The sequence below is a fragment of the Alosa alosa genome, chromosome 5 (assembly GCF_017589495.1).
Source record: "Alosa alosa isolate M-15738 ecotype Scorff River chromosome 5, AALO_Geno_1.1, whole genome shotgun sequence".
Classification (NCBI taxonomy): domain Eukaryota; kingdom Metazoa; phylum Chordata; class Actinopteri; order Clupeiformes; family Clupeidae; genus Alosa; species Alosa alosa.
The window spans coordinates 1,676,411-1,691,761 of NC_063193.1; the positions used below are offsets into that span (position 1 = coordinate 1,676,411).

The 15,351-nt window shown below is 38.9% G+C and overlaps 2 protein-coding genes and 1 long non-coding RNA gene across 5 annotated transcripts in view; all 3 read right to left on the bottom strand.

The window, feature by feature from the left end:
* The window catches only part of LOC125294424 (N-acylethanolamine-hydrolyzing acid amidase-like), an 18,709-nt gene extending 8,068 nt beyond the window's left edge, over positions 1 to 10,641 (bottom strand). The window contains exons 1-2 of one of the 3 annotated variants that reach the window (XM_048243154.1): positions 10,624 to 10,641; positions 7,149 to 7,266 (exon numbers count right to left, since the gene is read on the bottom strand). In XM_048243154.1, coding sequence (XP_048099111.1) covers positions 7,149 to 7,252 — 104 coding nt within the window. In that variant the 5' untranslated portion in view covers positions 7,253 to 7,266; positions 10,624 to 10,641. Of the gene's footprint in view, positions 1 to 7,148; positions 8,437 to 9,959; positions 10,439 to 10,623 lie in introns of those variants that run through there. The other 2 variants (XM_048243153.1, XM_048243152.1) reach the window with 2 other exon arrangements.
* On the bottom strand, positions 3,726 to 6,058 carry LOC125294426. Its single transcript, XR_007193524.1, has 4 exons — positions 4,943 to 6,058; positions 4,700 to 4,770; positions 4,413 to 4,469; positions 3,726 to 3,867 (listed from the first exon to the last, which is right to left on the bottom strand). It is a non-coding gene; the product is annotated as an uncharacterized LOC125294426 (long non-coding RNA).
* Positions 10,642 to 12,190: 1,549 nt separating the features above from the next.
* The window catches only part of LOC125294427 (long-chain-fatty-acid--CoA ligase ACSBG2-like), a 71,027-nt gene continuing 67,866 nt past the window's right edge, over positions 12,191 to 15,351 (bottom strand). The window contains exons 9-12 of the mRNA XM_048243155.1: positions 14,314 to 14,531; positions 13,910 to 14,049; positions 13,581 to 13,824; positions 12,191 to 12,843 (exon numbers count right to left, since the gene is read on the bottom strand). Of these exons, the coding sequence (XP_048099112.1) occupies positions 12,764 to 12,843; positions 13,581 to 13,824; positions 13,910 to 14,049; positions 14,314 to 14,531 (682 nt within the window). The 3' untranslated portion in view covers positions 12,191 to 12,763. The remainder of the gene's footprint in view (positions 12,844 to 13,580; positions 13,825 to 13,909; positions 14,050 to 14,313; positions 14,532 to 15,351) is intronic.

Genomic DNA, 15,351 nt, shown 5'->3' on the forward strand with positions numbered 1-15,351 from the left:
CCTCACAAGTCTGAAAAATCATTTTGGTTATCATTTTCAGAGCACCCAAACACCTTGTGGGAATATAGAAAGATTTTTTAAATATGTTTTTCCTTATTCTCAATGATCCCTTCTTTTTGAAAACACCAATTTGACTTGTCTTATTCAAATCTTTCTTTTTTATTTTCCACCCTGATCATGGGCAAAATGCCCCATTGACATCAATATGTTTTATATAGAGTCACCACACTGCCACCTGTGGTTGTATAGAGAACATATTGATGTCAATGGTGCATTTTGCCCATGTTCAGGGTGGAAAGTGAAAAAGAAAGATTTGCATAAGACAAGTCAAATTGGTGTTTTTAAAAAGAGAAGATCATTGAGAATAAAGAAAAAATATTTAAAAATATCTTTGTATATTCCCACAAGGTGTTTAGGTGCTCTGAAAATGAGAACCAAAATTATTTTTTGATCTGCTGTTCAGACCCTGAAGGAATTTATTTTCTGTTCATTGTTTTTTGTGAGAGTGTTTCTACTTATCTCAGTAAGGAAAATAAATCAAGAGCCTATGTTGAGTACATATATGTCTTCTGAAGGCTTAAACAGAGCCCAGCCAAAAACTCCAATAAAATTTGTATCAACTTTGAGGGACAGCTATGGCCATGCAGGATTATCCAGACCAAACGTGACGATTTTGCTACATACTATTCCTATTTATGTTCCAGCATGCAAAAATTGAGCCTCCTACATGGTTTAGTTCTTGCGCTGTGGGCTTGTGAACTTTGACAAAAAAAGAGGCCAACAAATCAAATGGACACCCCCTCCCCTGTAAAACTGGCTGTATCTTGGAAAGTATTGATCTTACATAAGAGTAATTTTAGAGTGTGTCTCCTGGGTAACATAGGTACACCTGGTAATTTTTTCAGAAATTTTTGAGACCTGTGTGGGCCCTGCTTGAATTGACGTGGAATGACCCTTACAGATTGTGATTGGCAATATGAGTTTTTAAATGTCAATTAATTGATTCAGTTCAATAATCCAAATGTCTCTTTAATTTGTGCTACCCCTGACCATGAAGCTCACCAATCAGAATTTCTGTGCCACTCACACACTACGCACACACACCAACCACAGGTGGCATAGTCAAGAAGGATACAATAAATAAAAGTCAGAAATGTGACACGATTATTTGTAGCTTTTACGATTAGGTAATTGCGTTGGTTCGTATGAGATTACGATAATTGTGCAGCCCTAGGCCACACTTCTCTTTAATATCATTACTTTGTATTGGTGGTGTGTAGGTCTAATTGAGTGCTTGTCACTTTAAGTATGTGAGAGCGGTCTAATTACATCTGAGTGGATCAGAAGACTTGCATCTCACTGTTTTCAGCTATGAGAGTAGCCTAAATAACTTTTTTCAAAGTGCATTAGAATATGTAGGTGCAATTCGGGATGTTTTCTATGTCTATTAGTTAAATAAAATATATATATATAAAAAAACTCGAATGAAATATTTCTTGGATCATAAGAGATAGGCCTACAGTAAGTGTCTTGCAATGTTATTACAGTGCATGAAAATGCACTGTACTGTTCTTCCTAGGCAACAACTTATTATTATCTTACCACTTTTTCCGTACGCTATTTCTCTTGAACAGTTTAACTTAGAAACTTCATTCAAACTTTGTAGCGTTAGGTATTCAAGCGGGACCATGAAGCTGCTATGTCTTTTCAACTTTGAAACTTTTATACTTTTTAAACTATTAAAGAAAAACTTTTTAAAAATCCCCATAGACTTAACATTGCCGATTGTGACATCATAATATGGCCGTTAAGCAATTAGAATCCTATGGCAGGTGTTCAGGCCACCTCACTACAACATTTCACTGTTAAACAATTTAACCCTTTAAACTACTGAACTTTTTAACTGTTCAGCCATTGTAACTGTTACTTGTCATCAACTATGACTCCTACCCACTGTAGCTAGCATGTTAGCATTGCTAACATTATTAGCATTTTTAGCAAAACTGCTAAAAATGATTAGCTAAGTTAGCTAAGTAACATGGTTAGCATAGTTAGCATGTTAACATTGTTAACATGCTAGTTAGCATTTTTAACAAAACTGCTAAAAATGATTAGCTAAGTAACATGGTTAGCATAGTTAGCATGTTAATTAGCATAACTACTAAAATGATTAGCTAGGTTAGCTAAGTCACATGGTTAGTATAGTTAGCATGTTAATTAGCATAGTTAACATAACTACTAAAAATGATAAGCTAGATTAGCTAAGTCACATGGTTAACATAGTTAGCATGTTTAGCAAAACTGCTAGAAAATTTTACCTAAGTAGCATGGTTAGCATAGTTAGCATTGCTATAAAACATTAGCTAAGTACCATGGTTAGCATAGTTAAAAATCTTAGCATAACTGCTAGCAAACATTAGAGCCATTCCAACTCTCAGTTATCGTCAAATATCTACTTATACACAGCCATTAAACTATTTGAATTTCAACATTCATTAAACTGCTAGAAAACATTAGCTAAGTAGCATGGTTAGCATAGTTAAAATCTTAGCATAACTGCTAGCAAACTATAGAGCCATTCCAACTTTCGTCAAATTATCGTCAAATATCTACCTATACACATTCATTAAACTTCCAGTCTGTCAACAACTTTTAAACTATTTACCTTCAACTTTTAAACGGTCTACTTTTAAACTATCTATTAAACTAGCTGTCTATCAACAACTTTTAAACTATCTACTGGCTATCAACAACTTTTAAACTATCTACATTCAGCTTTTAAACAGTCTACTTTTAAACTATCAACTTTTATTAAGCTATACAGCCACCATGTCTATCCTAGCATCACTGTAGTAACCATCTCTGTATTATCTATTTTAACTATGATACATGATATTTTACATCACAACTTTACCCAGACAGCAAACGGACTACGAAACGCATCCGCCGCGGAGGTACGGTGAACTCCGGAACGGATCCAGAAATCGGATCCGAAACTGTGTCCACTTGCACACCGCGGCGTATCCGCCGCGATGCCGGCTCGCGGATCGATCAGACACCCTGGCCCGGTCCCATTGCGTATCCGTTACATAAATGGATACATCCGCCCGGTTTAAGCTTTGGATCCGCGAATGAGCCACAGATCCGCTCCGGGTCCGTTTTGGACCCGGTCATATGAGAGGCATCTGCCGCGGAATCATTTCGGACCCGTTAATCATCCGTCCCGGATACGTTTAGGATCCGTTCATGAAGCAGTTCATTTCATGGCCAAAAACTAGCTACTAGGCCTACTACAGAAATATATAGTTTAACCTATCTGGCCAACACCTAGACTGCACTACAAAAAATAGGTTTTAATGTAAAGTATTGTACCAACCAATATGACAAATATAATACAAATGACTTAATGCATTCAGTTTAAAACATGAAGTCAAAATCTATCATGTGAAGCACATTGTGATTTTACAGCCAAATGCCTTCATTGTGAAACAGCAAGTATGAAAAGTTACAAACTGTAAATCCTTTATGCAATTGCTAACTGTCCAATTGTGGAAACTTGTCTCAATGCTCCTCACCGCACCTCAATGCTCAATGAAAGAGGTCATCGTAGACACTAAATACATTGAACAGGTATTAGAGGTAAAATGAAATGCAACCATAAAGTGTCAAACTTTTTTTTATTATTTAATGAATATTAAGAACATGTTCCAAAACACAGATAACCTTCATACCAGACCACTGTTTTTTTTCTTAGTGGGCAATAACAGTAGCCTGATTTTTTTTTGGGTAGAGTTGCTGACAGTTAAGACTCCGACTTGAGCTTTTCCTGTTTGTTGGCTGGTTGAACCACTGACTCGCTCACAGCATCTGTAATCATAGAAGCATAACAAAATGAGTTGTTATACATAACTACCTACTTTTAAACGGAATGTCTGCTACATGAATATAAAGCCACCGCCGCCAGCAGGCTGCTATCTGCTCTGTCTAACTGTGACAAAATCTACCACCTGTAAGGCCTGGGCTACACCGAGTCCGCCGTGAAGCACTTTCGGTTAGCAGAAGCGTAAAAATAGTTTAAGAAGACTAATCCAATGTTTTTAAACATACTGTACGCCATCACGTCTGGTGTAACCAGTTCCATTGACTACAGTGGAAGCCAATTGTTGCAACAGATGCTCTGCAAACTGAATGCTTCAGTTACGTGCGCAGTGTAGCCTTCCTGTAAGTGTGATGAGGAGTTATGGAATTGACCACATTTTGGCAAAGACCTGTTCCCTTAAAATACAAAAAAGGCATCAGAAAAGCAGTTCCCAGACACAACTACTTGTTAGTTACACAGTCCAGCATTTGGGGGTATTAGAAATTAGGTATTTATCAAAGCTGACAAAAGCATTTTATATGATGAGATTTACCTGCAATTCATCCTGAACCGGTATCAGCAGTTGCAGAGGTCTGTAGTTATTTCTCTTCTAAAACAAAAATATGTGCATTTCATTAGAGAGCTTTTGAAGTAGGTGGATTTTATTACAGAAGACAAGCATATTTTTGTATGTTGAGATTTACTGTACATTCAATTCATCCTGAACTGATAAAGGCAGTTACAAAAGTATGTGGTCATTTTATTATTATTATTATTATTTTTTTTTTTTAAGTGTGGACCAAAAGTGAAATAAATCAAATGCAAAACTGTATAGCTTACTTTACTTGGCTGGCAGGCCAGGATGAGAAAGGGTAGACCCCCAAACCAGACTGGAGCCACTGGTGAATGACCTGTAACACAGATGTAGAACATAAACATACATTACTTTTATCATCAGAAAGAAACTGCCAAATATGTAACATTACCAATCTTACACTCCATTAAAAAACGAGCTTTATATCGGGATCCAGAGAGTGGGATGCTTATCATTTTAGCTCATAGTTCCGTTGAAAATGGTCTGACCTGTGACAAGGCAATGATACTTGACCGGTAGAAAGACCTCCGCTCCACAATGAAGCATGTAAAGATGTGAAAAAGCAGTTATAAGAGGCAAAAACACATTAAGGAATGTGCATTTACATCAAGTCAAATACTGCCCTTTCTCGTTAAATCTTACTCCAAGAAACATTCCTCATCACTCAATGAACTCGTTGACGGCGGTATGTCCACATAAAACAAATAGCTTCGGGATCTGTGGCCTTATATTAGATAAAAGTTAGCAAAAGCCCGGTTTTGGAACCAGGAAACGTCTGCAAAAACTGACTTTTTATATCGGCTGATCGAAAATCCTTCCCTGCTTATTTTGTGCAGCCACATAGCAGAGCCCATAGTAGGCCAGTTAGCCGACTTCTCGCTAACTTTTACAAAATATAAGGGCACTAATCCCAAAGCAGTTTGTTTTAAGTATAAATATTGTCAACAAAGTTCAAAACGTCCATTTTTGGAACCAACAAACACATCTGAGCATGCACGACTCACATCGGGCTATGACAGGGAATATCATTATAACGTTAATTAGCTTATCAGCTGCTAACATTCAAGTTATCCAAGACAGGTAACGTTAACCAATGTGAAATCAGCCCCCTACCAGAACGAAATGATGTTTATCCAAAGTAGCCTAGGTTTTCTTAAGGACAGCGCCCGAGTCCATGATCAATAAGAAAAAACGAGTTTTCCTATTAACATTATCGTTAGCCAACAAGCTAACGCTAGCTCACGCAAGCCAACTTTTGTTGTTTGCAGGCAAACACATGAAGTTAACTTAGCTCATTTTAAACGCAATTTTGAGTTAAGTTATGAAACGTTAACAAAGCTCAAGTTAGACAGGATTTAGCCCTGTGAAAGGTGAGCTAAATTAACGTGCGCAACCTAGAAACTAGCTGGTGTGTAACTTGGCAGCTAATATGAGCTAGCACTAAAAGCTACAGCCATCAAGCTGGCCATTAACGTTACGTTATAACAAATTTCTAATTAGATTATATCAGCAAGCAAAGCTAGATAAGTAAGTAACTTGTGTTATGGAAGTACATTTTCACTGGATAGCCTAGGTAACTTAAAAAATAAAGCATATAGGAGCATACTTACAGTGAGCCTTCAGACGCCGCCGTATTCCACTCCATTAGCGAGAAAACTGAGGAAAGAGCCGTTAGCAGACTTGAGAGGGCACGTTCGATATGCGCATTCGCACGGGGTCCGCCGCGGACCCACGGTTTGAGGGCGCGCTGGCGGAGTCTGATTGTGTTCTGTGCCCATAGCCAAATCGGAGGTTGACTGTCCGGCGGATCTGGCGGCTTGAGGGCGGGTCCGCCACAGACACCTTTGCTGTGTGGGTAGCATTTTCATGCACTGGTAATTACTTGGAATTGCATTTCTAGTTGCTTTCTATGATTTTTGGTAAATATACACTAAGCAAACATGGCATGAGATAACAAGGACATCTCCAGATGTAAATGTTTGCCAATGGGTTGCATAGATCAGTGGTTCTTAAACTTTTTGTCTGGCGACCCCCCAAAAAAAAAAACCATGGGCCAAGTCTCGCGACCCCCTTCCTTCTAATGGTAGAATTTGGTTTCGAAATGTTGCGAGATGGGCATTAGAAGTAGAGGCAGCAAATATTCTCATAGGTAGTCATCACCAATGTCATGGCAGCCTTTGATTAAAAACCTTAACCTTATAAAAATGTCTTTAATCCAGACCAAATCATTTCGTGACAATATTTTTGGCGACCCCCAGTTTAAGAACCACTTAGACCATAACGCCTATTGACATCAAAACTGGAGGAACTAACAAGTTACGGCGGTCTCTGGTGTCTGCAGAAGTGATTGTGGCATCTGGCTCAATATTCTGTGCGAGGGACGTGTTGAGTTAAATTTCACGGGGAAACTACGATGATTAAATTGTCAAAATTTGCTGGAATGTTGCAGTGTTTGGACAAAATTAAAAGGTCGCCCAGAATTTGCGTTGCTAATTCCTGGAGGGACTGCATGTTGCACAATACTAGGCTATAGGCCTACCGTGATTTTCACCAAAACGAATAGGCTACAACATTTATCATGAATTTGGCCAGTTTAAGCTAACCATGCTGTAGGCTATACCCTACTTTGTGAAAAAAACTGCCAGTTAACCGAAAAACCACTTGACCAATAAAAACTGTCCATGCATCACTTACTCGATTACTTCTGCCGCAACTTGGCGTAAGAAATGTTCGTCGAACAATTCCACAAGTGGTGCCCATCGTTCCTCTGGCGGCACATCCAAATTAACAGTAAGCATAGGTGGACTCGCCTCTGCAACACACAACGCAGCCATAATAACCCATACTTCTACCATAGCCATGTCTTACACTGGTAAGGCTACACTCGGAGTAGTTGGTTAAACTATAGGTTAGCCTATTCCAAAGTAGGCTAATGTGTCAGTGTCTTTTTCTGCTGATGTTTACAATTGAACACTTGTGACTGTAAACTAATTTGATACTGCCGCCACCAGCTGTGCTGGAGTAGTCTAGCCTACTATGGTCAGAGGTGGGCACAAATAGGCCTATTTCATTAAAATACAAGTAATTTGTCATGTGAAAATACAAATATACCCACACAATCATGGCATATCAAAAAAGAAACTACAAGGCATATTATTGAAAACGTATTCCGAAGAGACAAGAAATACTATTTTCTGACTGGCTGGCAGAGGGCTATTAATTCTGTACATTGGGGCTCCTATGAAGTAGATCTGGTAAAAAATAAATGTAATCACAGTCCTATATCAATGTAAACGATGATTGAACTGACAACAAGCATGCTTCACAACATTCTTGAATTTCCCCTTAGGGATCAATAAAGTATCTATCTATATATCTATCTATCTATCTATCAACAGTGGAATCAACTGTAACAAAGCAAACTACCCACCATCATTTCAGTAACCAAATTAAAGTAATATGACAAATTGAACAGGAAAGTCTCTTTTTAAACTGAACTGAACTTCCCTTTTTGTGCTATATACATGACTGGCAACATGGGAGACAAACAGAATAGCATCCTGTAAGGTGTCCTAAAATACACCACTCCACCCTTTTTTGCATCTGGGAGGTCTTTGCGTCCGTCTCCTCCATTATTTCTGCATATCAGGGCACCTCGGCGAATGTTATCCCTTGCATAAATCCTCATGTCATATCCATTAAGTGGTTTTAATAATATCCTGTTGTTTGAATCAGCTATTAGGTACTCAAGGTCATGGGGTCAAAGGTCATGCATGGTCATATGGGGTCCATGTCCTAATGTTCTCCCTCAGTATCTTATCTGTATCATTTTCAAATTGTAATCTTGTAGCATTTGTCGCACCTGACAATTCAAGCTCCTGAAGTTACTTTACTTTTTTTTACTTTTTAATGTTCTAAGTCTTAGAATCTAAGGCAGTGGTCCCCAAACTACAGCCCGCCACCTCATTTTGGGTGCCCCCCAAAACATATATGTGGTATATAGCATCTGGCCCGCACAAGAGTATGACATCGCCAAACTATAACCTCCGTAATTTCCCTCATTCATTCTCTATGGCGAGTCCTAACAGTACACGTGTAATACTGTTTTTGTCCACTGGTGGTCGTTTTGCCGCTGTTTCGCGTTTACCATTGAAAACGGAATGAAATAGGCTTACCTGCAAACAATGTAAAGAGGCCTATGCTGAGCTGCATCAGTGCTCAAAGTATTCTAAAAGTTTTCTGGGACTTCCTGGGATAATTATTTCTATTTTTTATTCACTCGTTTGAATGTTCATCCAAATTCACACTTCACAAAGTTCTCATCAGGTAAGTGAAAGTTAGAATGGTGGTAGAATTTCAGATGTTTTTGCCAGCACTTCATAAAACTCTCATAGTTTGATTATTAAATTATTTGTAGGATATTGCTTGTTCACAACTTGAGCTGTGTATGCAAAGACACAGAGTTCAGAGTTCACACATTTTAGATAAAATACACTTTTGGGACTCCCTGCTAATACTTTTGGGAATGCTGAAGTCTTTTTTATTAGTATTATTTCATTTGAGCTACATTTTACATGGCATGATGGCAATATAAACACAGCTAACAATGGTATTAAATTGCAGTAGCCTGATTAAATGTAATGGAATATTTAACTAAGGTAGACTGTTGTTGTTCACAGCACTAAGCTATTTAAGGTTACTGATATACTCTAAGTCTCTGGCCCTCGCATAGTGAGCTGGCCCTCGGAAGAAAAAGTTTGGGGACCACTGATCTAAGGGAATGATGAAACAGAAAAGACAGATCTAATGCTTTTAAGTTGTCTACAGGGCGACATAAAATTGGCACAAACAACTTTAGACTTTAGACATGTCAAGAAGGGATTGTAAAAGAGAAATGTTGGATCTAACACTTTTAAGTTGGTCAGAATGTGGCATATTACTGCAAGGAAATTGGGTTTACATTTTAGGCATAATTAAAAGATTAGCATTGGAAGATCTAAAGGTCCTTTGGTTGATAGGATATTAAAAGCTGTAAAAGATAAATAAATAAATAATATTAAAAATATTCTATAGGAAATAGGGAGCGAGTGCTAGCCTAGAAATCTAGACCCATCCTAGCGGCAGCAAATGGAATTTGCAGCCAGGGTAGTCTAGCAAGTTGGCTTGCAAGCTGGAAAAATTTTCGATCTAAACTAAAACGCATGGGACTCATGAGTTGTAGCGCTATCCTATAGCAGGTAGAGGAAAATTTGAAAGACAATTATTTATCCCGCCCCTCAGATTGAGCACTGCAAATGGTGAGTTCCCAGACCCTACATTTTGATGTGGGTCTGGCTCGTCAGGCTAAGCGAGTGCAGTTCAGCTAACACATCAGCCTTGGGTCTGCTTTAAGCTGCCTGTCCATAACTTGGCCTATGTTGTCCCAAATGTCTCATTCTTTTTCCGATGGGCTGCATGTTGTGAGCTTATACAACAGGGCTATGGGTCATTTTACACTGAACTTACACTTTAACTCTGTATCAAAGATGATACCTAGGCTTGAACTTTTGATTTGACTTGGTGTGCCAGGTTCCCAAGGTTACTAAGAACGGTGTCTCATGTTGATTTTGGTCCAACCAAAAGTATCTCTGTTTTATCGTCATTTATTGTTGCTCATCCACTGATTAAAGAAGTCCTATGCAGGTCTGGTTATTCCTTCGCTGTTTCTGCTACGTCTTCTTGCGCCAGGCACCCAACGTTAGATAACAAAACCACCCCCAATGTGGACTGGACAAACCGCGAAATTTGTTTAAGCTATTCGCTAGTGACCATGCGTTTTAGATCACCAAAATAGCATAGGGCCCTATTTTGGTGATCTAAAACGCATTCCAAAGTGCAAGTTGCTCTGTAAAGCAAGTTGTGCAGCGTTCTGATTTGCAACAGAGACGCTAAAGGAACTCGGACTACTCCGGCCTGCAACAACACCGGACTCGCCTGCTACTCCTCCCCCGGAAAGAAAGCGTCGGAAGCGGTGTGCAAGGAAGCAGAAGAGGGGCAAGCGCGGAGGCATCCGGGCCAGGCTAGCGGCCAGCCCAACTCGCCCAGCCATACCATCTATTCTCCTGGCAAATGTACGATCACTGGACAACAAAATGGACTACATACGACTGCTGAGATCAACGAACCGTACAGTGAGTAACTGCTGTGTGCTCGTCTTCACTGAGACTTGGTTAAATGACAACATTCCGGACTCTGCTGTACAACTGGAGCAGCTAGCATGCTATCGAGCAGACGGGGCCATTGTAAAGGGAGGAAAATGCTCATCACTGGCGGAGTTTATGATCATAAAGTGCCGTCCTTTTTACCAGCCATCATGACCACATTCTACCTAGGCACCATTGAGAGCATAAAAGAGCAGAAAAGCCCTGCAGCGCATAGTGAACACAGCTGGAAGGATTATTGGTGCTTCACTTCCCTCCCTGAAAGACATTTACACCACCCACCTCACCTCACCTCGCTCACACTTAGTTTGATCCACTGCCCTCTGGGAAGAGGTACAGAAGCCTGCGCTCCCGACCACCAGACTCACCAACAGCTTCATACACCAGGCTGTTAGGATGCTGAACTCTCTCCCCCCTCTCCACCCTCAGCTACATAACATCCTGGACTTTTGGACCCACAATGGCTGCCTTGCACTACTCCACTTGTACTACTCCACTTGTACACTTGCACACTTTGCAACTTGTTGTTGTCCTGAAAACACACTTCTGCTGCTCTTACATAACTTGCACCACTATGCCACTTGCTTACTACCACTTGCTTAGGTCAAACAGAACTACCTCAGCCATTTATTGGCCTGACTTTGCACTACTATATTGACTGTCTATGCACAATTTCAACCCAATTTTGCTGCTCTTATTTATTCATTGTATGTGCCTTCTTATTTACTTTTTATTGTTTACTTTAATGTTATGTTTGTCTGTGGACTTAATTGGTAAAATGATGTCTTGTCTCCACCATGGATAGTGAGAAACGTAATTTTGATCTCTTTGTATGTCTTGACATGTGAAGAAATTGACAATAAAGCAGACTTTGACTTTGAAAAAGGTGTTCTAAGCAATGCTGGGTAACGTAATTTCTGTTGACGTTCAAACAAAACAGAGAGCTAGCTCGCTTCCTCCCCCTCCCTCCCGTGCAATTGAAACTCTCTTAAACATGCATCTCTTCAGTGATTGGCTGGAACGGTTTGTTATGTTTTTATGGTCTAGGCTGGACCAAATTGTTTTTGTTGCCGTTTTTGGAGCCTAGGCTGTCAGAGACCGCTTTTTTTTTGTTTACAGTGTATTCAGGGCACAGGCAGTTAGTGGATGGTGAGGTGATGTTTGCTGTACAGTATGTGACAAAAAATGTTTTAGCTTAGAAACCGTGTTACATTGCTTAATGCGCCTTTAAAAAGTCAAACCATATTATCCTGAGTAATCACAGGCCTATTATATCAAACCTACCTTTCCTGAGCAAAGTACTTGACAAAAGAAAACTGTGTAACATCGCTTAGAGCACATTTAAGCTAATTGTCTTCTCACATGCAGACTGCAGACAACAGACTGAATAGTCTCTTTTCTTGCTTTAACTCACATAGGAAGCCTAAATCATGGTGGCATATAATACTTATATTAAAACACATAAAGACCTGTGGTCAGAGGTCAAGGCTCATCACTCCAGAACATTTGAGGTTAAATTGGGCTGACGCATACTCAAACATTTTGCATCAAGTTTATTTTAATTTTAACATGCAGTGCTTGGGATTAAATAAAATCACTGAAATTAAGAATATGTTGCAGTGTACTACATCATACAGAGTATCACAAGTGAAAAGTTAGATGTACAGTTAGATGTACAACTGATTGATTTCAACACACTTCAAAACAATAAACAATAGTTAGTGTCAGTGATCAACTGAGATAACTGTTAAAATAATGTTAGCTTATTAAAGTGTAAATATAAAGCTTGTCCCTGCCAGAATCATCATAGAACACAATTAAAATACCAGACATAAAAAGAAATCACATAGTATCAAAACCGCATAAATAATTGCCACTTTTGCAAATGCCACACTGAATAATAGTATATAAATATTCTGTAATATAAATATCCTGAAAATAACACCATAGCTGTAAATCTCAATGTTCTAAAGATCAATTTGCTTGCAAAATAACCAAGACATTTTACAAATCAACATGTAGAAAAGCATGATACATATCATATGGATCATTAATAGAAAAGCAATTTACCACTGAAGGCCTAATGGAAAGTGCACCCATTAGAGACTATTATGTTCCTGAGTAAAATGTATTAATTTGTCCTTGATATTTCTCAGAGACATATGACCTCTTCAGCTTCAGTGTGGGACCTGAAAGATGATTGAGAAAATTGTCAATTTCTCAATGAAATAATTCATTAATTATATTTGCCTGTCTTCTTTAGCACGTTACACACTAATTGCTACTCACTAAGAAGTGAAAATGCAAAGAATGTGGTTTGGTACACAAATGTGATGTTCCAGATAATGAGTCACAAACAATAGAATATTTGACATTATATCAATGGACCACATGCACGGAACACTCTTAAGTCAGGTTGTTTATTGCCAGTGGTGCCAGCTGTGTAGTAGACGCTGTTAATGCAATTAGTGTCTACATGGACACGGTTGGGTGTTGCACCTAGTGTTACAATTTTTATTATTGGGCAAACAAGATATTCAGTGTCGGATTGAACATGTAAGGAGCAGAATATAACAGAATATGCCGTTACAACACAGCTAATGCTTCACACAAAATAAAATGTAATAAAACGTAAATGGTGTCTAAAATGAGATTCCCATTCTATATCCACGAATATAATAATGGGGCTTTTACATTTTCAGTCAAATCTTAAAGTGTAATTCCAGCGAAAATTGATCCAAGAGTGGTTTTCTGCATTAAAACACATCAAATAAGCCGTGGAGACAGTATTTTTCGTTGATCAACCACTACAGAACTTGCTCCAATATACGCTACAAGCCCCACAGCTTATTTGATGTGTTTTAAATGCAGAAAAAGCACACTTTGGTCAATTTTCGCTGGTATTACACTTTAATGCTTTACCTACCAAGTTCTCCTCCTGGTATAGAGAAGTCTTGAAGTAGAATAGTCCACTTCTGAACCCTCTGGGCATTGGAAGTGGCTTTATTGTTTACACGTTCCATTCCCTCTTGAATTGCTTTGTAAATAGCAGGCTCCTTGTTCTTGACGATCTCTGAAACTTTGGTAGCACTAACACCATGCTGTCGACAGAACTCAATCACTAAAGGGCTTAGTTCATCTGTAGGCTCTCCTGCATCATTCATGACACACTAAGGAAGTGTATGGCAGTGGGTTAATACAATATCATATTTTGAAGAAAGAAAATATGACTAGTAAGCCTTTAAGTACTCTTACTTTCAGTGTGAGAAGCATGGAAAGGAACTTTTTCTTGTCTCCTACTAGCATTGCATTGCTAATGATTGGAATTTCCTCCTTTACAAAATCTTCAATTGGCACTGGAGGAATGTTCTCTCCTCCAGCAGTGATTATTATCTCTGTAAAGCAAAATGTCATGGTTGTCAGATTTTTAACCTTTTAGGTTATCAGGATTGTCTTTCAACCATTACACTTATTAAAGACAACATTTTTGCCCATTATCACAATTTTACTTATGAATGACGTATAGGTTGTAGGTGGTCAAGACTAATCCAGACAGGCAAAAAGCATTCTCAAAGATAAGCTGAGGAATTGATGACGGACTGACCATGTTGGACAAGGAAGACAGTGTGAGTTTTCACGCATGGTCTGACATGGCCTACCTTTAATTCTTCCTGTGATGAACAGGAAACCTTCTTTGTCATGTTTACCCAGGTCCCCAGAGTGTAGCCAGCCCTCATTGTCCAAAGCCTCTTCTGTCTTTTCAGGCATATTCAAATAGCCCATGAACACATGTCGTCCATAGAAGCATATCTCCCCATTTCCATCCTTATCAGGGTTATCTAGCTTGGTATTGCAACCAGGCACCTCTTTACCGCAACTGGGTGAATATCAAAACACAACAACACTCATAAATGCAATACCAAACACAACTAGAATTGCGGTTCCAAGTAACTGCAAGAGTGGGTTTGATCAGGGGCATGGAACTCGGCGTCATCCAAGGATTCCAGCGGTACCTCATTTATGAAAATCGGGCACAGAGATCAAAAGTTATCTGCATTAACGCAACATCCAATAAGCTAAAACGCATAAATAACGTGGTTGATATGCTGGTTGCTAGGGCAATCATGCTGGTTGCTATGGTGGTCGCTAGGTTGACATTACAGGGGTGGTTTCTAGGTTGTTGCTAGGGTAATTAGTTGCTAGTAAGCCATCTTAAGCTGACTGCATAAAGTGATTATTTTAAGAGATACATTTTCAAACCAGAACTGTGTATAGGTCATGGTTAAAAACGTATCAGAATCTCAGAAATAATCACGTAATGCAGCCACTTTCAGATTTTTTAAAGGCAATCAAATTTCTGCTGACTGGCTGTCAAAGTCAAAGTCAAAGTCAAAGTCAGCTTTATTGTCAATTTCTTCACATGTTCCAGACATACAAAGAGATCGAAATTACGTTTCTCACTATCCCACGGTGAAGACAAGACATATTTTACCAATTTAGGTCCACAGACAAACATAACATTCAAGTAAACAAAAAAAGTAAATAAATAAGTAAATAAGAGGGCACATATAATAATGAAAAAATAAGAGCAGCAAAATGTGGTTGAAATTGTGCATAGACAGTCAATAAAAATACTAGTGCAAATTCAGGCCAATAAAAGGCTTGGGTAGTTCTGTTTGACCTAAGTAAGAAGAAAG